This window comes from Poecilia mexicana, unplaced genomic scaffold (genome assembly GCF_051168715.1).
Source record: "Poecilia mexicana isolate PSO_F unplaced genomic scaffold, ASM5116871v1 scaffold_10, whole genome shotgun sequence".
In the NCBI taxonomy this organism is placed as follows: domain Eukaryota; kingdom Metazoa; phylum Chordata; class Actinopteri; order Cyprinodontiformes; family Poeciliidae; genus Poecilia; species Poecilia mexicana.
The window spans coordinates 23622830-23643086 of NW_028263379.1; the positions used below are offsets into that span (position 1 = coordinate 23622830).

A 20257-nucleotide genomic window follows, 5' to 3' on the forward strand; every position below is an offset into this window, starting at 1 on the left:
CTAATAATGTAACAAAATGTTACTTTTTTCATTGATTGAATAAGACGAACTAACTGTGCATTGGTGCAGTGTGCTTGCTGAGATAGCAGAGGCACTTCTCTGATCCCTCTACTGTCACTGGCATTTACTTGTGAAACCCATTCCCCACCCCTGTTCTCATCCCCATTCTCCACTGAGCTGACCCACGCCCTGCCTACCACTGACGCAACCTGATTATAAGAATAATCTGGCTGGTAAAATTTATAAATGTATATTTTCTTTTACATATAGAAAAAGTCACTGAGTTGGACTTGCGGATTAAAATACAGTTTACTACAAACTGGTTTGGCTTGGTGTCTGCTGGCTGTCAAGGCTTGATAAGAGCAGCCGAACCGTGTGATCATTCTGCTTTTATCACCGCATATTTGTGCATTAGCAGGCCATCATTTGTTTATGCACGACTGCATGGACACGTTTGTAGCTGCTAGTAATATATGGAGTGTGTGTGTGATTTGGGCTTGGTGTGCATCTGTGGTCACGTTTCAAGGAAAACATTACAAGGACAGAGAGCAATTTCCCATGAATTAAAAAATTTGAAACATACTATGGCTAATTTCACACATGCCATGAGGTCAGGGTCCATTAAGAACCATTTGTTGACATTTTCCCACAAAGTTGAGGTTTCAAATAATGTGTGTTTTATACAACACCCAACACAACAACTCTTAAGACAAAAAACAGAACAAAAATGATGAGAACCTAAATATCTAAGACTAAAATATTTCTATTTCCATTATTATTAATTCTTGATCTCCTGCCAATTATAGCAAAGATTGTTGCAGAGGTCACACTCGGCATATTTAGGTGAAAATTTTGGAAATATACATCGTCTTAAACAGTATTAACACGAAAAGCTCTAAACTACAACTTCCGTTGTAGCACAGTGTAAGATTAATAATTACTTACGGATTATACACTCAGCAGACATTTTTTATTGATTTGAGTTTTAGGACATAGTGCATCATGCTGTTGTAAATAGCCAGAGGAAAACTGGTACAATACAGATATAAATTATAAATATCTCCCATATCATTTCAGTTTAACCTGTAATACAAGGCAGGATTGATCCATGCTTTCATGTTATTTATACCATATTATATCCTTTAAATTTCACAGCTTCGATTGAAATGCATCAGACTTTACAGCATGTTAGCGTCTCAGTTCTTTGAGCCTGTGTTAACTGCAGCCGCAGCTTTCTGTTGTTAGCTGTCAGTGGTGACACAAGGTGTTTTTCATGTTGCTGTCACCAATCGTCTCCAAGATTGCAGATAGTTGCAACAAGTGGCTACTTGACCTGTTGTTGCCTTTCTATTATCTTGATGCTGTTTGCCCATTCTCCTCTAAATTATGGCATCGGCCATTTCTGAATTACAGATCAGGCTATCGGGCACCAACACCCAGACCAGGTTCCTCATCTTTACCACATCAAGATGCAAATTGCTATTTGTATTGCCAAGCATTTGAACAGGGATAGCTAATAAAGTGGCCAATGGGTGTAGTATTTAACATGCTAATTATGAGAACAACCTTAACCCTGAACATCATGGGAAGTTTGAGGAAAAGGCTGGATTAAGAATTACTCCTGGATTATGGAGTTAGAGGTTCGGAGGTCAGGAATAAATAAAATCTCTAAATTTTATTTAGAGTATGTCAAAAAAATACTTGTGTGTGTATCTTTTGTTTGAGTGTGTACATGTTTAGTGTATGTGCATGTATTTGAATGCATGTTTGCATATTTCTGTATTTTTTTAACGTGTACGGGGGCATAGGAGTGAATAAACCAGCATATGTTTGAATCAACAGGAAGCTCCTTATGTGATGTACAAGAAAAATTATATGCATCTGGAGGGGAATGACAGATATGAAGGCTACTGCGTCGATTTAGCATCTGAGATTGCCAAACATGTTGGAATTAAGTACAAACTGTCAATAGTAATGGACGGCAAGTATGGAGCCCGAGACCCTGAGACCAAGACGTGGAACGGGATGGTGGGTGAACTGGTCTATGGGGTGAGTACTGGGAGTCTCGATTCTGCTGATTACATGACAGTTTGCAAGGAACTTCAACATGAGAGGAGATCTCATTTTTCTGTCTTAAGGTGATCACCAAACCCGCGGTGAACTCATCAGCTCTTGCCCCAGTTCAAAGTCCCATGATGTCCCTTGAAGCTCAGCTGTGAGTGAATTTGTCAAATGCAGCCTGAAGCATTGGGGAGTTGGTGATCATCTTGAGACGGAGAAAATGAAATCATTTCTCAGTGCTGTTCATTGCAATTAATCCTTCTTGCTTAGTTTAGAAACTGTCTCTCTCCCTCTCTCTCTCCCCCAGTCGAAACAGAGGTAGGTACATGAAAACAATGAGTCCATATGGCAAACACACTGTAATCACTTTGATGAATGAAAGATTGTATGTCTTTGAAGTGACTGTGTAATTATGTTCAATGTTTCACGTGTTTGATGAATTATGCCAGATTCACAGCTGAGTAATCTGCTTTAGAATCAACAGCTAAATGATGGTTTGCGGTTTGAAGCAACAAGATCCATATGGCGCTGCGCTTCACAACCTCTAGCGTTAAGGACGGGGGTCACGGTGTGTTATACATCTGACGAGAGTCAGCGTGGGCACTTGCGACACCTTTAAGAATTTCCAAAATGATCCCGACCCCTCCCAGTCACCTTTCTTTGAGGCCTCAATAGTTGAGCAGGGGCCAAATACAAAATGCATGAGAGTCAGACCTCCTCGCTTGTTCAATATCCTCACTATCAGCTGGAGAGATTGCTCGGTTTCACGTGCCAAATTATCTTTCGAATAGGAAAAGTCCACTCCCTGCAGATGAAAGTGGTGGGGAAACTGATTCCAAACACATTGCAGTCAAGTCTTTCCAGCCCTGCGCCTTTGCAGCAGGTGGGCCAGTCCTAATAGTTTTGTACATTCTGACCTTTTGACCAGTAAATTAATTTGATTTTCGTTGTCTTTAAAAGGTTAGGCCCGAGGCTCCTCTTTATTGTTTTGTTTGCCTGGCCATTGATTGAACACAGCACAGGAATTAAATGGTTATAGCCCACGTCTCAGCGTTGCGTTGACAGGGTAAAGAAAACAGTCGTGTTTATTGGCTCTATTTGTGTCGCTCCTTGCTCCGACCTCATAAAAAGCAAACACTCTCCGCCTTGTGCTCCTTCAGTTCGATGTTTTCTCATTTTTTGACATGAAAAGGCAAACGCAGCACAATGCAACAATGGACGCTATTGTCTTTTCCCACACTAGCTTCTTTGAAGAGGAGCATTATTTAATTAATCACACACACACAGTATGCACTAACATTGTCTGACATGATTAATTATTTTCTTCTGCTTTTACAGAGAAAGCTGTTGTGATTTCTGAAAAAGGAAAAAAAAAAAAGGGCAGCACCACCTTCATTGGATTTGTTTTGATAGCGTAATGTGATTGAAGTAGCAGAGCAAAGGGAGAAGGAGATAAAGAGAAACAGCTTGGAGAAAGAAAAAAAAAATACAGCGCCAGAATAAGCTATGTTTGGGAAAATAAGTGTAAGACACTGCCAGTGCTTTCAGATGTCTATGTGCAGCAATGATTTTGCATTCTGCAGATAAAAATGTCTAATTAAACAACATGTACAGTTTTTTTTTTCTGTCCTACTTCCGTGCAAAAATTCAATTTGGTGTTTTGTTTTTATATATCTGAAATTTTTCTTCCACTTTCTGCCTCATTTAGTCAAACATTGCTCAAATACCCGTCTGTCTGAATGGATCACTTCCAAGCTGCCTCTCTCTGAGCTTTTTCTCTTTTCTACCTCTAAATAGAACAATATTTCTGTGTAAATTTTTTCCTTCTCATCTTAGACCTTGCCTACATTTCCAGCAACTCTTTTTGCTTTCCTTTGTGATTCACCTTTTTTTTTACAGCTCTCCTTAAAACAGGATTTTTTTTTTTCTTCTTAAGAGTCATATGTAAAGTGAGATTTAAACAGCTGCAGTCGTTCACACGTACAATGACCTATTTCCCTAACATGTTCCCTGTGCATGTCCCTATTTCCAGAGGGCAGATATAGCCGTTGCGCCTCTCACCATTACTCTGGTTCGAGAGGAGGTGATAGACTTTTCCAAGCCCTTTATGAGCTTGGGCATCTCCATTATGATAAAGAAGCCACAAAAATCCAAGCCTGGCGTTTTCTCCTTCCTGGACCCACTGGCCTATGAGATCTGGATGTGTATAGTGTTTGCCTACATTGGTGTGAGCGTGGTACTGTTCCTGGTCAGTCGGTTCAGCCCGTATGAGTGGAACCTTGAGGAGCAGGATGAGACCAAAGACCCCCAGACTCCCCCCGATCCACCCAATGACTTTGGTATCTTCAACTCTCTGTGGTTCTCACTGGGCGCCTTCATGCAGCAGGGCTGCGACATCTCTCCAAGGTGGGTGAGCTTCAGTAGACACCTAGTTAAGGGATAGAGTAAAAATAAAAGTACAGTTTTATTTGGATTGTGGTCAGAGGTTTGCATGCATAGCACAAAAGTTGTATGAACGACATTTGTCCACCTTTATTATTCCATTTGCTTTATTTGAAACACTAGTGCCACTCGCAGGGGAAATAGTCCCTCTGCTTGACACCTCCATGACAAATGGTAAAATGTTCCTACATTTGGGAAACTCTCTTTAACTCCTCCAAACTTTCTTCACCTCTTTCAGTAAAGTGTTTGCTCTCCCCATTTGTTTTTAGCGCGGTCAACCTGACACTGCCGTTTCTTTGTTCTGCACACCAAGGTAGTAACAGCTCTGAATTGGCCATCTTACAATATGCAAGTGTTAGTCCTCCCCGCCAGCGCAATGTAGTTTTTGCAGCTCTCTGGGGGATTTAAAGTGCAATCAAACAGAAAAGAATAGCCAGGCACTGTGTCAATACACACGCTGGACGATTCATTGTGAAGTGTGCCAAAACAAAACAGATCAGTGGACTTCAGCCAAGGATAGTTCCTTTATAAGTGGTGACGCTGGATAAAAGGAGAATACTAAAAAGGTGTTGCACACCATTGATGTTTTACCCTCTATAATGGGAGACTTCTGATGTATTTTATGAGAGACGCTCCATATAAACGCACAACATGGCACCTTTTGTTTTTTCAATACCAGCTTGAACTCGGATTTATGGTTGGCTACATCCAAGTAGCTTCTCTCCAACCCAAGACAACCTCACTTAATATTAGTCAGGGTATATGCATATATTGAATTGCATGTATAAGTTTCGCCCCGTGTTGATATGAAAAAATTTATAAATTAGTCCTTCTAATTCTTGTTTTAAATGTTCACACATCTCATGTTTTTATTAGCGGTAAGCAAGAAATTATCACCATAAGAAAAAAAAAAGCTTCAAAACATCAGTGTGTAATTGCGCACTGAATTACTGAAATACATGGTCTTTTCATTAATATTCTAATTTATTGACTATGAGTGTAGATGACATTTATGTTAATGGTGATTTATATGTTAACTTCTGACCAGAATCCTGCATGTTTTTCCTGATTGCACAGTGTCTCACAGTTTGCTACTTGAAGCTCTGGACTAATTTTTGACACAGACTTGAGAGCAAGTTAAATCTGCAAGTTTAAAAAATAAAAACATTCAAAGATGTTTTGCTATTTTCTTTGGACGTGTGCTTTTCTATCTCCCTAAAGTGTTTCCATCTCGGTTTTACGAGTTACCAGGAAATTCTCATGACTGATCCAATCATCTATACACCTGAACACAACTGGTAGATGTTAGCAGCTCGACAGGCTCTAATTGCATTTTTTCGTTTCCCCCGTCGTACACCGTCCCTCTGTCAGGTCTCTTTCAGGGCGTATCGTTGGTGGTGTTTGGTGGTTCTTCACCCTCATCATCATCTCCTCCTACACTGCCAACCTGGCTGCCTTCTTGACTGTGGAGAGAATGGTGTCGCCTATAGAGAGTGCAGAGGATCTAGCAAAGCAGACAGAGATTGCGTACGGCACTCTGGACTCAGGCTCGACAAAAGAGTTTTTCAGGGTGAGTGGAGTCAGAAAACAGGTTTTTGTGCAACGCACCAGCTGCATTTTCTATCAGCCAAAGTGGTAAATCATGTAGAGCCCTAAATATTAAATCATAGACCTTTCTCTATGTCCTTGATCGACAACTCCTTCGCAGCTCTTCCCTTTGTGTGCTTTCAGAGAAGAACTCCTGACCTGTGAGAAATTCACCCAAATAAGTCATGTTGACAAAGTATCAATTCTTGAACTCATTGGACAGGAATGTCAAATTTATGCAGCGCGCGCTGCAGTGCGCAACCTTGAGGCCTTCCGAGGCTGTCAGCAGAAAGCATGATAACAACCCTGAAGGCTCAGAGGTGATAAAAACAGGAGGCTTAATCAAAGCACCCACATAAGACTCAGACACTGAAGGGTCAGTTCATGAGTTATAATTAGCAAGGCAGCCATGGCTGGCAAATTAGGTGTGATGAGGAAGAGCCCCCGCAGGTCAAGCAGAGCGGCCGAAAAGACATTTCAGAAGGAATCAGCAATATGTCTGCCGGCGTGAGAGACTAGCTCAGCAATTAAGTTATAAATTACTTAGAATCTGAGGTGTGAGTATTTGAGTGTCTTAGAACTAATCACACGCTCACCGTGCAAGAGCTCACCGAAGCTACGTGTTGTCTGGACGATCAGTCTTTTGCCTTGAGATCCGTAGATGTTTTTGCTCGTGGCGCGCTCACAATAGCATTCCTGAAAACAAATTCATGAAACGTTGCTCTAACTGTGATGACAAAAAGGCAATATGACAGCCTTTTATCTTGTGCTCCCCTCATTACTCATCACCAGGAGAGAAACATTACACATGTTTACCAGCTGCACACTGTTTTTAGAGAGAGTCTGACTCGAATTTTGAATCACAACCACAAAATCCAGAAATAAATCCATGTTCTTTCAGTCAGCGAAGAATGAGGAACTGTCTGCAGGGCTTGATGTTTAAAATTCTTTGGATAAAAGTCTGTAGCCCCTCATGAGCGAGGCATGAAAGATTCAATTCAGTGCAGATAATGCTTTGTATTTAAGGAAACATATTAGGACTGACAGTAAATTTATTCTTCACAGAATATCTGACAGAACTTGTCGCTGATCTGCTTTTTATCAAAAATGCTGCACAGGTGTAAGCCCGTACGGCGCACAGTAGCAGCAAATGACGACGGAGACTCCCTGAAAGGTACGCTGTGTCACAGAGCAATGCGAGATGCGGCTGGGGAGTCCCATTCTTCTGTATTCTGTCTAACGAGTGTCCTAGTTATACATCCCCAGATCTTCAAATAGGAAATGACATGTGTGAAGCTCTATTCCAGGGGACTTTTTAATTAAAGCTGCAGAAGGCTGACAAGGAAGAAAACTCACTGATTAATAGAAGTTCAGGTTCTGTTTCAGATCTGTTTCTTCAGAAAAAAATACATCCGGTGCTAATTAGACCCCGTACGCCATCAGCCAGCTGGAAATTCAAAATCAAGCCCAATTTTTCAAATCCGACACGTCATCGCATCTGACACCACTGGCCTCTAATTTTTGATGCTTTCACCTGATTTATTTTCCAAAGCTCTCTTGACAAGTAAAACAACTTTTATGATCTAAAGAATTTATCTGCTTTCAGTGGCACAAAAAAACCCCAAACAAACATGGAGGTATGAATATTGCATGAATTCACAAGTTTTTGGTTACGTTATTCTTCTCTTCTCCCTGGTTTAAGATGAAAGCACTTTTTAGCTCCAGTCAAATTGACTATTTGTAAAAGTATTTTCTACCTGACTAGAACCGTAACACTCCTTGCAGTTTGTCTCATCATCTGGGGGAATGCTTTGGATTGTTTTTGCAAACTCCGGGTGTTGTAGCAGATATTCCAGAAAGCCCAGATTCCGACGGCCACCACCCACTAGGACAGCTGGCCTGGGAGCCCATGGATGTGCCCAGTGGAGGCCTCCATTACTCTAGGCATTTGGCAGTGGCTATCTAACAGCTCTTGGCTCCTTTCCCCCAGACTACCATGCTTCCCTGGAAGCATTTCTCTCCCCGGTCGTTAGCCTGTCTGTTGTTTTACCTTGAGATGGTCACTTTACTTGAGCACTACAGCTGCACTGCAATGCATTAAATTGATTTAAGTTAGTCAATTAGTGTTTTTTCAGTGATTCTAAAACAATGGGGAGGTACACCATTGATTGTACATTTACCCTCCTTATCAAGTACAAATGGGAAAAGTGTACATATATCTGTGACACAGTTATTGGCATTCCTGTGGTTGAAGCTTTGTGCAGCCCCGTTTTGCCAATAGAAAAGTAATTTCCCTGCGTAGAGAGAGAGCTTTCATGTATGTGCCTTTTCCCCGTGCCGTTTTATGCACTCATCTGTTCAGATCACCCCAATAATTTGATATTGTCATTTCACAGTTACTTTGTATCATATTAACGTTGATCTGACCACGTTTTAAAGTTTGTCTTGCAAAAAGCAAGGTAAAAAGACCCAATGACATGTGTTGTCAGTTTTTGAGCAGTCAGTCAAAAATGTATTTACAGTCTCATTGTATTTCAAGTAGTTCATGACCTCATGCACTCAGACGATGCGATCTAAGACTCCAGATCATAAAACAGACCCCCAGCATCACAAATCCTCCACTATAGTCAACAGTGTGCATGAGATGCTTTTCCTCACATTCGTATCCTTTGTTTTTTGCCAAACTGACTCGGAGTGTTTCGTATCTAAAGCTCTATCTCAGCCTCATGAGAGTAAAGCCCACAGTTGGAGACTCCAGACATTGACATTTGTGATGGAATAATATTTTTCTGGCTTTCCTGAGTTTAGCTATCATCTGAGGATTGCTGTGGAGTCATTGTGACCTCAAGAGACTTGGTATTTTTGCTATTACTTCCATGTAACTTCAGCGTAACCATTGCGTGTGAATGCGTGTGCGAATGGGTGAATGACTGAATGTAATGTAAAGTGCTGTGGACTCCAGCTAAAGTACCAAAAGTTTATTAAATTTAACATATTTTCATATGTGATCGTAAGACGGAAAATGTTTTTTTTTTTTCTAGCATGCCTGTCAGACGACTTGTTTGCTTGTCCATTACTCTGTTCCTGACTGTTTATGGTTGCAGATTAATGTGGCTGAAAGAAATGGGCCCCCGTGTCCCCTCATAATTACACCACAGGGAAACAGAAAATAATGGATGATTAATCCTAAACACTATGATAAACCTAAAGTTGTACAGCAAGAATTATAATTTTAATTTCTCAAATGTTTTTCCACCTAACATTATGTCCGTGCAACAAAAGCTAAATTTATTTTAAGGGTTTTTACACAGTCTTACGGGGAGCGTCAATAAACTCCATCCAAATGGCTCACTGCATTGCTGAAATGCACAATACTGTGAAGACTGGATCAGACGACCTTTGGCGATAAAAGCGAGTTGACTTGGTTGTTTAATTACCTGTAAAGACATGGTCTGGATGATCAAATGCAATTCCAATGTCCCTTTGTGCACCTCATTTAGTAGCAAAAGATGACAGAATCATAACTGCATGGGAAGTAAGGGGGCTTTGTTTGCTGCTCCCCTCGAAAAGATTGCCTATTAACCAAAGCTTCAATGGCAAACTATCATGCATCTCAGTGATCTGCAGGTGTGTTGGAGATTAGGGGACACAACAGCGAGGGTGCAGGCACCAATACGTTCTGTAAAGCATGAAAATCAATTTCACGTCTCAGCTATTGTAGCACACACTGCTGTCTCAGGATGGTCTGATACAATGTTTAATAAGCAGCTATTTGTGCTTAGCAGACCTGCATTAGAGCGGGGTTGCATGGCGAAGAGACAGCAAGGCAATTTTGTATAAGCAAACCCTGATTTGCCCTGGCATCATATGCAGCACAACTCCCAGGACTCTTGTCACTTTGCGTTTTAGAACAGCGTTAAGTAAAGGGGAGGTTCTCGCAGAGATCAGAGGCCGTTTGCATGAAAAAGAAACCCGACAAAACGTGCGCACTACAAGATAGGTGTAACCTCTGAGGGGAAAGTACAGTCCTCCGAGGATTTGCCGAAGTTGAGATGAGCAGCGGCGGGCTCTGTGGCGGAGCCGACGGAGTCCAGCACCGAGCATCAAAGACGAGTAATTGGTATTCAGGGTGAAGCATGTGGCACTTCAGTGACAAAATACACCCCCAGAGCTTCAACTTTCATCTCTTCCTACTTGAGATACAGGTAGTCCTGGTGTACAGGATATTGAAGGGAAGCGGCGATGTCGACGAACAAAATGGAAGGGAAGTTGAGTTGAATGAAATGTAGCAGAGGTGCTCGGCGATGGCCTTTAAATGCACAAGCAGTGGAGCATACGTGGGGGGAGGCTGTAATGAAAGCGGCCCTGCGGTGCCAGAGGGAGAATAAAAAACAGGCTGCAGTTCGGAGGCCAGCGGGCAGAGGGCTGGGAAATGCTGCATAACTCAAAATCGATACAGATTAAGTGGTTATTTAAAACGGAGAGGTCAATTTATTTGACTTTGGAGTTTAATCACTTGTCTCTTTAGAGACGTTTTAATGACGTGATTGGAGATTCTAAAAAGGAAAAGAAACACATCTCTCTCTCTCTCCCTGCTAAATTTGACAATGATCCTTTAACATACAGAGCTGCGGCGGCGGTCCTCTTTCCTGTCTTCCTGTCCTTTTCTGTCAGAAAAGCAGAGATAATTCAAAGGGCTTCATTCAGACGTGTAAGCACTTTCCACAAAGACCTTAAATTTATTTCTGCAGAGTAACCTTTTAAAGTACAGGAGGACAGTACTCAACTTCTTATGCAGTTCTGAGCAGTGGCTAAAAACTAGAACCTTTATTCCATACATATATTGGTATATTGTTCTCTGATAGTAAAGAAGAAGAAGAAAAAAAACATAATACTACAACACCACCAGCAACATTTAGATGATTTTGTATAATTATTTCAGCACTTAAACCACTGGACTTATTGTTGTTTTATAGCAGAAGAAAAAGCTGTAACAAGTGGGGCTGGAATAAATTATTAATAATAATAATAATACACAATAAATATTGTATTATGTTTTACATTGCTTTAGGTGTGATTCAGGCAATTACATGTATTGTGACTCAATTCACGTTTTATGCTCTGTTCTTGATGTGGAAAATGTCTTTTCCATACTTCACTTTCTTTCCCATTATGTAAATAATGTTCTTCCTTTCTTCTTTCCTTCCTTCCTCTACATTTTTCTTTCTTCTCTCCTCCAAATGTTGCACACTTCTGTTACGCTTTTTTTTTTATGTCTCCAGAGTCTGTATTATCCAGACTAAATGTTTACAGTCGACTGCAACTTTCTCCTTTTTCCTGTTGTCGATTATAGCTTTTTGCGTTTCCCTTCCTCTAACAAATCCTATTCGACCGCTAAAATCTACGTGCTATGTTATCTTTGGTTTAATAATCAACACAAACACCAGCCAAAATTAATTCAGCTCACTTTAATTTTCAACAAATCTGACAGCGTTGGCATTGAAACATGCAAACCAGAATAAGCTCAGCTGTCACAAAAGGAATGTTAAAATATCAATCTTTGTATTTATGTTACACATATATCACAATTAAAACAATATTAAGGCAAGCTGTTTGAGGTGAAAACATTAAGCATGATCTACAGAGGACTCAGCTTTAGAACTTGTTGAAACTAATATGTTTTTGCTTTGTTTACATGTCTTACTTTCTTACAAGATGAGTTTTTCTTGGTCACTAAAACTGATATTTTAAAAAGAAAAAAAAAAAAATCTAAACGTAATTGGTTCTCAACTTGTCCTGATCTGTTTCTATCACACTTCAAATATAATTTGACAACATTAATGAAAGGGACAATAAATGATGTTAATATTCTATTCTGTCAATTAAATAGAGATTAAATGGTCTAATGTCAGAGAAAAAAAAAACTGCTCAAATGATCAAGTAACATTTGGGCAAAGGCACTGCTTCAGCCATTTTTAAGACCCTTTATCAGGTTGAAGTTATTCCCGCCTGCCAACTGGGCATGGGTATTATAATATTTTTGACAAATATCTAATCATGTAGATGAAGTTTTTGTCAAAAAGCTGAGGAAAAAATATCACTCATTAAAATCTCCACAGTAGATTTTCTGGGTCCTCGGAGATATTGATCCCTTTCTATTTCTAATGTTATCATAACCTTACTTTAAGAAAAAATTCCCGAACTATCCCTTTAACAAGCCTCTATCTAGACTCTACTTGTATTCAGGATTGTGGTCCACATATTACATCTCATGTTTAGCACTTACCCAATCTAAAGAGAGTTCATACAGTATCAGATATTTGTAAAACAAAGCTAATAAGGATCACTGCTCTCACCATCAGTCGGCCTTTTCCCGAGGCAAGTGATGTCTGTTTTCTCGTCTCGGGTCAGAGGCTTTGAAAACATTACATTACAAGGCGGCAGGAAGCTCATTGTTTCTGGTTGATTTGCTGGTTGAACACCTACACAGATGACGTAACCGTGTCGCTGAGGTAGGAGGACTGGCTATTTAGGTACTCTGCCACGAAGCCAGCAGCGAGGCGATTGCTTCAGAATGACTTTCAGAGACTCTGAGAAGAGGAGAATAAGACGCATGCAAATGACGCAGCTTTGAATCGTGTCTTTATTTAAATATGAAAATATATTTTAAACGGCGTAAAGATTTATGACTCAGCCATACGTTAACAGGATCATTATATGATGTATAGAATGGCGGCACATATAAAACCATGTTTCCAACAGCATTTAATAGCTCCTTAAATCGTCTCTTAATTGCTTATGGACTTTAGTAATTGCTCTCTAATTGAATTTCTCATGCCCACCAAAGAACATGAATGATAACGTTTAAAAAGAGATGAGCGATGTTTGTTCGTATTAGTCAGCCCTAAACGCGAGCGTGTTGGCGAGCCCGTCTGCGTGCACATTAATGTGCCAGCAGTCAACAATCAAATAGTTCTCTTTCCCTGCTGAGCTCTCTCCCCCGAATCTCGTTTTCTCCTCCCGTTTTCTCTGCTGGAAGCATCTCAGCTGGGATTTTTTTCAGTACCAGTGAATCGGCCTATTTGGGCTTCAGTCGCACTTTGCAAAACCTCTCTGATATTGATAAATTGACTTCATAAGGCACCGCAGCAGCACATTCTGTCGTCATTGATCAATGTTGAGATCTATTCTCGATGCAACAAGGAGCTTTCCCACCGCTGAGAGGATGAGCCTCATCGTGTCTTCTGGGAAATGCCCTCCGAACGAGTCTTATTTTCATGCTGTCGCACACTAAATTATAACTGTTGAACTGAAAAATAAATAAAATTTAAAAAATAGCTGCTATTTTCACTGAGTGCAGCTCCTCTTGTTTGTTGTGTTTGCATTAAAGCAGGACTGATATAACCCAACCACCGGGTTTTGTTCATTTCAATGGGGGGGGGGAACATTCATCAAACAGATTTTTATATTTGCGTAACGTCGCTGCCTCGTCTTAGCCTCACCCATGGCCTGATGTGCAGTGACAGATGCCTGCAAACAAACTATATGATTACATAAAGCCAGAAAAGCACTTTCATTTGGTCAAGGTTAATGCTTTTGTTTAATAATGGGAATGCATTAGAGATGGATACTCTACCGTTAGGGAGACTCCTACTAATTCAAGGCAGAGATCCCTCTATAATAATCAGCATGTTTGGACAGGAAGAGCAATGCAGTTGATGATCTACTGTTATTATTCTGTTTAAAAAAAACAAACAAAAAAAACAATGATTTTCGCCTATTTTCTAACATTCCTAGGAGAAGGAGAATACTATTGTCAAATACTTGAACAAATGAAATGAAGCATATTGTAACTTTTATTTTTCAGCGTAATGCACAACACATACAAGACCCTGCAAGCAGCCTATTCTTCATTTTATTTTTCCCCTGTAGCTAATTGTAAAATCCAGTCAGAAGGCTGATAATCAGATAAACCAAAGCATCGGCCCATAAACCAATTTCTTGGTTCATGGATCAAGTCAATATTATAACTTTAATCATTACTTAATAAGATCATATGATCAATATTTCATTGTTTAGGGGGTTTCAAAATATAATTTAAATAATTATAATGAATTAACTAACTCTTAAAAACATGGCTTGTGGCTGTTTGGAGTAAAAATGGTAAATTATTCCCTCAGATGCACAGAAACATGAGTAAAACTTTTGCATGATAGCGAACAAAGATGTCGCTCTAGACTGTAAAGCTCTACTTTTTTGGGGGGGTCCCAACACTATAAAAACAACTTGTTGAATGAACAAAACAATGTGGCCTTTTTATCACAGTTAATGAAACTGGACACGCTTACTGATAAAAAGAAAAGAAAACACAAAAGTTACTGGGGAGAAAAGTTCATTTAAGTAAATTACACAAAAATAAATCATAAAACCATAATCATCTTAAGATGGCCACCCTAAAAAAAAAATCCACTTTGTTTGATTCAGATCAGTGACATCACTTGAGGCAGTGAGAATTGGCATCCGACGTCTACAATTGACAGGTTTGCAGTTATCAGCTGGCATTAGTAAACACTCTGGCACAAAAGCAGCTTTTGACAGATTCCAGTGTAGCTTCAGAAGCCTTTTCATCTCGCCTGTTAGGATTTGCCCCTGAGGAATCCAACTCAGATGAAGAAGAATATAATAAATACCAGTCGGAGCAAGAGTTCAAGATGCATGGGTTTCAAGCTCTACTGATTTCAGTGAGACTCCCACAAACAGCAAGCCATGGTGCATGCTATTGACAGCCAACGCCATAGCAACCTGGGATGAAGACAGTCGTTGTGTCAGGACTTTTTGGACCGAGTGTTACAGACATCTTGAGTTATAAAAACCATTGTGGTTGATTCCTAAAGTTGTTTGCTTCTTGAAAATGACATATTTTGCTCGCGTAGCATCAACTAGCCAACTAGTAACAATTTTATTAAAAAGATGTATAAGATGAAAAGAAAAAAAACAACATTTAAACCTTGCAAATCATAAAACCTTACTCATCCCTGTGAAATAACATTACAGTAGTGGAAATAATAATTTTTAAAAAATGGCATTTTGGTTTATATGTGACACAATATTGATTGTATGTTAGAAACAATTCAACAACAGCAAGAAATCTTGTCAAATGAGAGAAAATGGTTGTTATTTAGAAAAAAAAATTAAAACCAGTGAAATCAACCGACTGAAGGTAAATAAGTCCAGTAGGTTCTGATCAATGGAGTTAATCTGGAGAAGATTCATGTAGTTGTACAACTAAATTAGCAATAAAAAAAAAGCAAAATCATTGTTTTTTTTGTTTCATTCAACAATTTTATTTGTCAATAATTATATTAAAAATAAATAATTCTACAGCTCTATGTGACAAAAGCAAAGTTATAGATAACTCTGCTACCTTAGATTGTTTTCATTTTGTTTTTACTGCATTCAGACAACGTGAATGCGTCTTTAAGTCTTCATGGGGCAGTTTTTGAACCTCAGCTCATCTCTGCCTGGACAGCGATCACAACAACAAGATGTGTGACACGGCTGTGCCAAAGTCAAGTCCAGCAGCAGCTGAATATTTTAATTGATGCTTATTATAGATAGCGTCCAACTCTCCCCGATTTCACAGTCTCACTAAGCCGGACCTGCGGCGCTGGAGAAGCACTCGTCTCTGTCACTTTGTCACGGGCGCTTTGTTGTTCACTTCCCCGGCTTCCTCTGCGCGACGCCTCTGAGTCACACGCAAGATATTTCATTAGCCATGTTGCTGTACGAGTGTAATAAGCTCCACAAGTTGGAGACGAACTACAAACAAAACCTTATTTCACTCGCTGAGGCTGAACATCTGTCAAGGATATTATGCTGAACTTGTGCATGTTTTTAAATAAAAAGATCATTACCTGCTGTTTACTGCCTGTTGAATTATTTATCGAAGTATTTTTAGAGCCAGGTAATAAGTACATTTTTGGAATAATGTTGATGTGTGATGCTCATATGTACATGCAGGGACTTTGGGATGTCAAATGTTTTTGCTGCGTTAGATCTGCAGAGAGAAGATGGATTTTGCACATTTTTGTACCTCGTGATCACGTAACCATTTGTCGTGGTCGCATTTTCTGGGAGTATTCAAAGATATCGTACGCGCTTTCCCAGATGTCTATGACTACTTCGCAGCGCCTTTTTAGATCAAGTGATCACTTAAGCACGAAAATCCAGCAAAATCCATCCCGTGTGGACGCGAGTCGTTGAAACTTCTGAAGTCTTTTTCTCCCTTTTCTCCTCCGCACAGCGATCCAAAATAGCGGTGTACGAGAAGATGTGGTCTTACATGAAATCCGCAGAGCCCAATGTGTTTGTTAAGACCACGCCAGACGGCGTCGCCCGAGTGCGAAAGTCAAAGGGCAAGTTTGCCTTTCTCCTTGAGTCCACGATGAACGAGTACATCGAGCAGCGGAAGCCGTGCGACACCATGAAGGTGGGAGGGAACCTCGACTCCAAAGGCTACGGCGTGGCGACGCCCAAAGGCTCGGCATTAAGGTGGGTGGAATATTATAACAATATCCCCCCCATGTTGTTATAGTATTCCACCTACCCTGATGTCCCCCTGTTGTCATTCTCTTCTCTTCTTGTTTTGTATGGAAGCAGAGGTAACGGTAGTCATGCCTTTTTAACTGTACTTGGATTCAAAGGTTATTTGATGTTTCTTTTTTTCCTGCATAGAATTGCTGTTTTATGTTAGAAAAAAAAAATACAATCTAATCCAGATGAAAAGGTAAACGCTAACAATCATTTCATATTTATGTCTTTCTTACTGCTGTTTTTTTCTCTCCTTCGATCTCTCCTTCTGTCCCGTGTGCTGTCCTACCTGACTGTTGTGTTGTCACTTTTAATTTAACAGTTCAATGGTTTTTCAATTTAGCCTTTAAAAGCTGCGCTGTCACTTGTGACGAATGTTAATTGCATGATGTTTGTTGTTGTTACTTTTTCTTCTCAATGACAAGTGTCCCCATCCCGCACACTTCAGTTCTTAAACTACGTGACCCATCATGCCACCTTTTTCCAAGATTTAACACTGTCTCTGCCTTATGTGAGCCTTTATTTATCTCTCCATATTCTTTAAATTCTTAAACAATTTGTCCTTTTCCTCGACCATTCTGATTAACAGTAGTCTGTGCGTAAAGCCCCTTCTTTGACACTGGTAGTTTCTCTACCATTGCTTCCTAATATGCCTTATCATCATTCTCACTTTGCATTAGATTTCTCACGGACCTGTGCATTTTCTTACAAGTTATGTTTTATCGTTTCAAGAAATGCTGTTAACCTGGCAGTTTTAAAACTGAATGAGCAAGGCCTCTTGGACAAATTGAAAAACAAATGGTGGTACGACAAGGGAGAGTGCGGCAGCGGGGGAGGTGACTCCAAGGTCAGCCTCGATGTCACCACAATCGGGTACCATAGTTCAGAGTAATCGGCAAAGCTGTTAGCAAAGAACGCAACCGAAATCCAGCCCGATCCGGACCATACCAAGCCAACCTGCCGCACTGAGGCAGATGATAAAAGTGTTAGGTTGACCAGATGGTGTAATGGCTTATTTGGCAGCTAAGGAGCTTTTGCCTTAACTAGCTGGAAAAACATCACTTGTAGAGTTAAAATGCTGAGAAGTAACACGGCCTCTATAGTTGTCAAAGGATTAAATGTGTTCACTCACCCTGATGTAAAGGGCAAGTCAATCAATATGAGGGAGTAATAGAGATGCATTGATCAGAATGTTCTGGCCAATTTATATTCTGTGGTTTTTGTAAAGCTTTGGCATGTCATTAACACTTTTACCTGATTCTGGTTTCTCTTCAAGAACTGCGTTGTAAAAAAAAAATATATAAGAATAGCATTGCGATTAATAATTTACTGTTTTCGAAGACAAAATATTTACATTTTAAACTGACTTTAGCATTCTCTAGTCGCAATTTACACAGTTAATGTAGTTAATGATGCAAAAAAATTGCACTTTTTGTATTAAAATTAAAATGTATTAATCTGAAATGTTTAAAATACTAAACTCTTTGAAATCCAAAATGTTCCATTATACAGTTCTTGAACGCTAAAAAGGATAAAGCTGACCAAATGTACTATAGCTTGTTCAATTTCCTTGTGCTTTCACACAACCTACAACTATTGACAATAGTTGCTTTCAGGCTTCAGTCAGTAACAATATACCACACCAAAGAGTGTTGTTGTCATCAGACACACCATACACACACAAATGTTTGGTGTTTTCACTAATTGGGAAAAAGATAACTGAGTTTTTGGCATAAGTTCATCTTATTTTGATCACCATCTGATTTCACAGTGCGCATTAAGTTATAATAGCTGATAAAGTCACATTTACTTATAGAAAAAAAAAAAAAGTGCCTGTCAACAATACTGCTTTACAAAAGTCAACATAAGTGCGGTTTTGGAGATTTGGTAAAAGCGGCTTTGCTGTACTTTGGTACACAGCTGCTTCACATTAACAGCTCAGGTTAAGAGGAACCAGTTCTTCTCAAATGGAAAATGGCTGCCAGACAGAGGCAGACCATAAAGCAAGGGGAACAGCGGTGTCTTGAGGGGACTAAGCATTACAGGCAAACGTGAGAACTCTAATTAAAGACAACACTTTTGTTTTTCTTTTGTTTTTGTTGTTTTTTTAATAAAAGCTACCTGTGGTTTGAATCCCTTCCAACTGTGACCCCTCAGACTACCAGGCCTCTCCAACCTTTTTCCAGTAGTGAAGAACGTTTTCCAGTGCGCCGACCAGCAGTCCAAAGTGTGAAACCACAAGCAGCTTCTGATGGAATGAGTGAAGGATTGTTGGGTTCTGACAAAATCCAATTTAAATTCAATCTTTAAATTTAAGTTGTGGTTTTGTTTTTTTGGGGGGGGCGGGGGGTTTGTATCATCATTCCAGCTTGCAAAAACAGAATGCTTCAATAAAAGACCAAAATTACTTTGTCGTAGTTATACTGATATAAGTAAATCTCTTGACTCACCCTCTGTAAGAAAACTCCTCAATGTAATCTTCATCTTTTACACTTTTTGTTTTCTTTTTGCCAAGCAGCTGCTAGCTTTTTAAGTCGCTTGTTTCAAGAAGCCCCTCTGGCCACATACAGCAGTTTCCATCACTCTTCTCTGATGCGCTATAGAAGTCCGAGAAATGTACGACCTGTCTGTTTCATGGTTTCTCCTCAGGGAAGATTGGAAAGGTAGACTAAACTAGCCTGGAGCTGGATGTGTTTGGAGCATCCAATCACCTGGTCTGGGACGGCTATGAAGTCCCGTTAGCAGACATGAAGAGATGCACGGATTTGTTTTCACCCAGCAGCATGCACACACACACGCACACACACGCACGCCGAGTTCCCCCTCACCCTCAGGCCCAACACACCGCAGCCCAGATTGACTTCCAGACACAGAGCATGTTGCTGGGTAATTGCATTGTTAATCAATGTCTTTCCAAGTCAAGACAATGGTTTGGTCTTCACACTCTGTTTCTCCAGATTGGCTATGAAGGATATACAGTGGTGTAATCTTCTTTCAGTGCATTATGGGGGGAGGGGAGGAGGGACACATTGTTTCGAGGTAGTAGTCAGGTCACTCATTTATCAATGTTCTCTGTTTTTGCTTCTAATTGAACTTTTATATCTGATGAAAAATATAGCTGAACTACAAATGACTAAAAATCATGAAGTGGCTCCTAGATGTGTGCTTTTATCTAGATTAGATTTTTTTTCTTTCTTCTCTCCGACATCTGATCACTTAGATCCCAGACGAGGCAAATAATACACTTGGTTATGCAGCTGCAGGCAAACATGAGACAGATATGCCACCACTCTTGATTTTCGTCCTGCGGCTATCGTCTGTTACTAATCTGTCAAAACACAAAGGTTTCCTCCGTGATAAACAGCAGCAAACCTCGTACCGCGTAATTCCGCTTTCATTTTTGGGGCCTCATTTGCTTCCAGAATTTGGCGGTATTACACCAAGACAAAAAGCGTTTTGTTGAAGAACGTACGGTCTGAATCTGATTTTTCCGCTGAGTGAAGACAAAGCTCCTGGCAGAATGACCTGCAGCTGATAAGCCGCTGGTTCTCCCTGCCCGTTAATTTCTCTGGTTGAT

General features: G+C 40.1%; 1 protein-coding gene across 1 annotated transcript in view; it reads left to right on the plus strand.

The window, feature by feature from the left end:
- Positions 1-20257, plus strand: part of LOC106929555 (glutamate receptor 3-like) — a 101621-nt gene that overhangs the window by 75285 nt on the left and 6079 nt on the right. Inside the window, exons 10-14 of the mRNA XM_088009684.1 lie at positions 1843-2049; positions 4094-4467; positions 5875-6073; positions 16394-16641; positions 17413-17527. Of these exons, the coding sequence (XP_087865810.1) occupies positions 1843-2049; positions 4094-4467; positions 5875-6073; positions 16394-16641; positions 17413-17527 (1143 nt within the window). The remainder of the gene's footprint in view (positions 1-1842; positions 2050-4093; positions 4468-5874; positions 6074-16393; positions 16642-17412; positions 17528-20257) is intronic.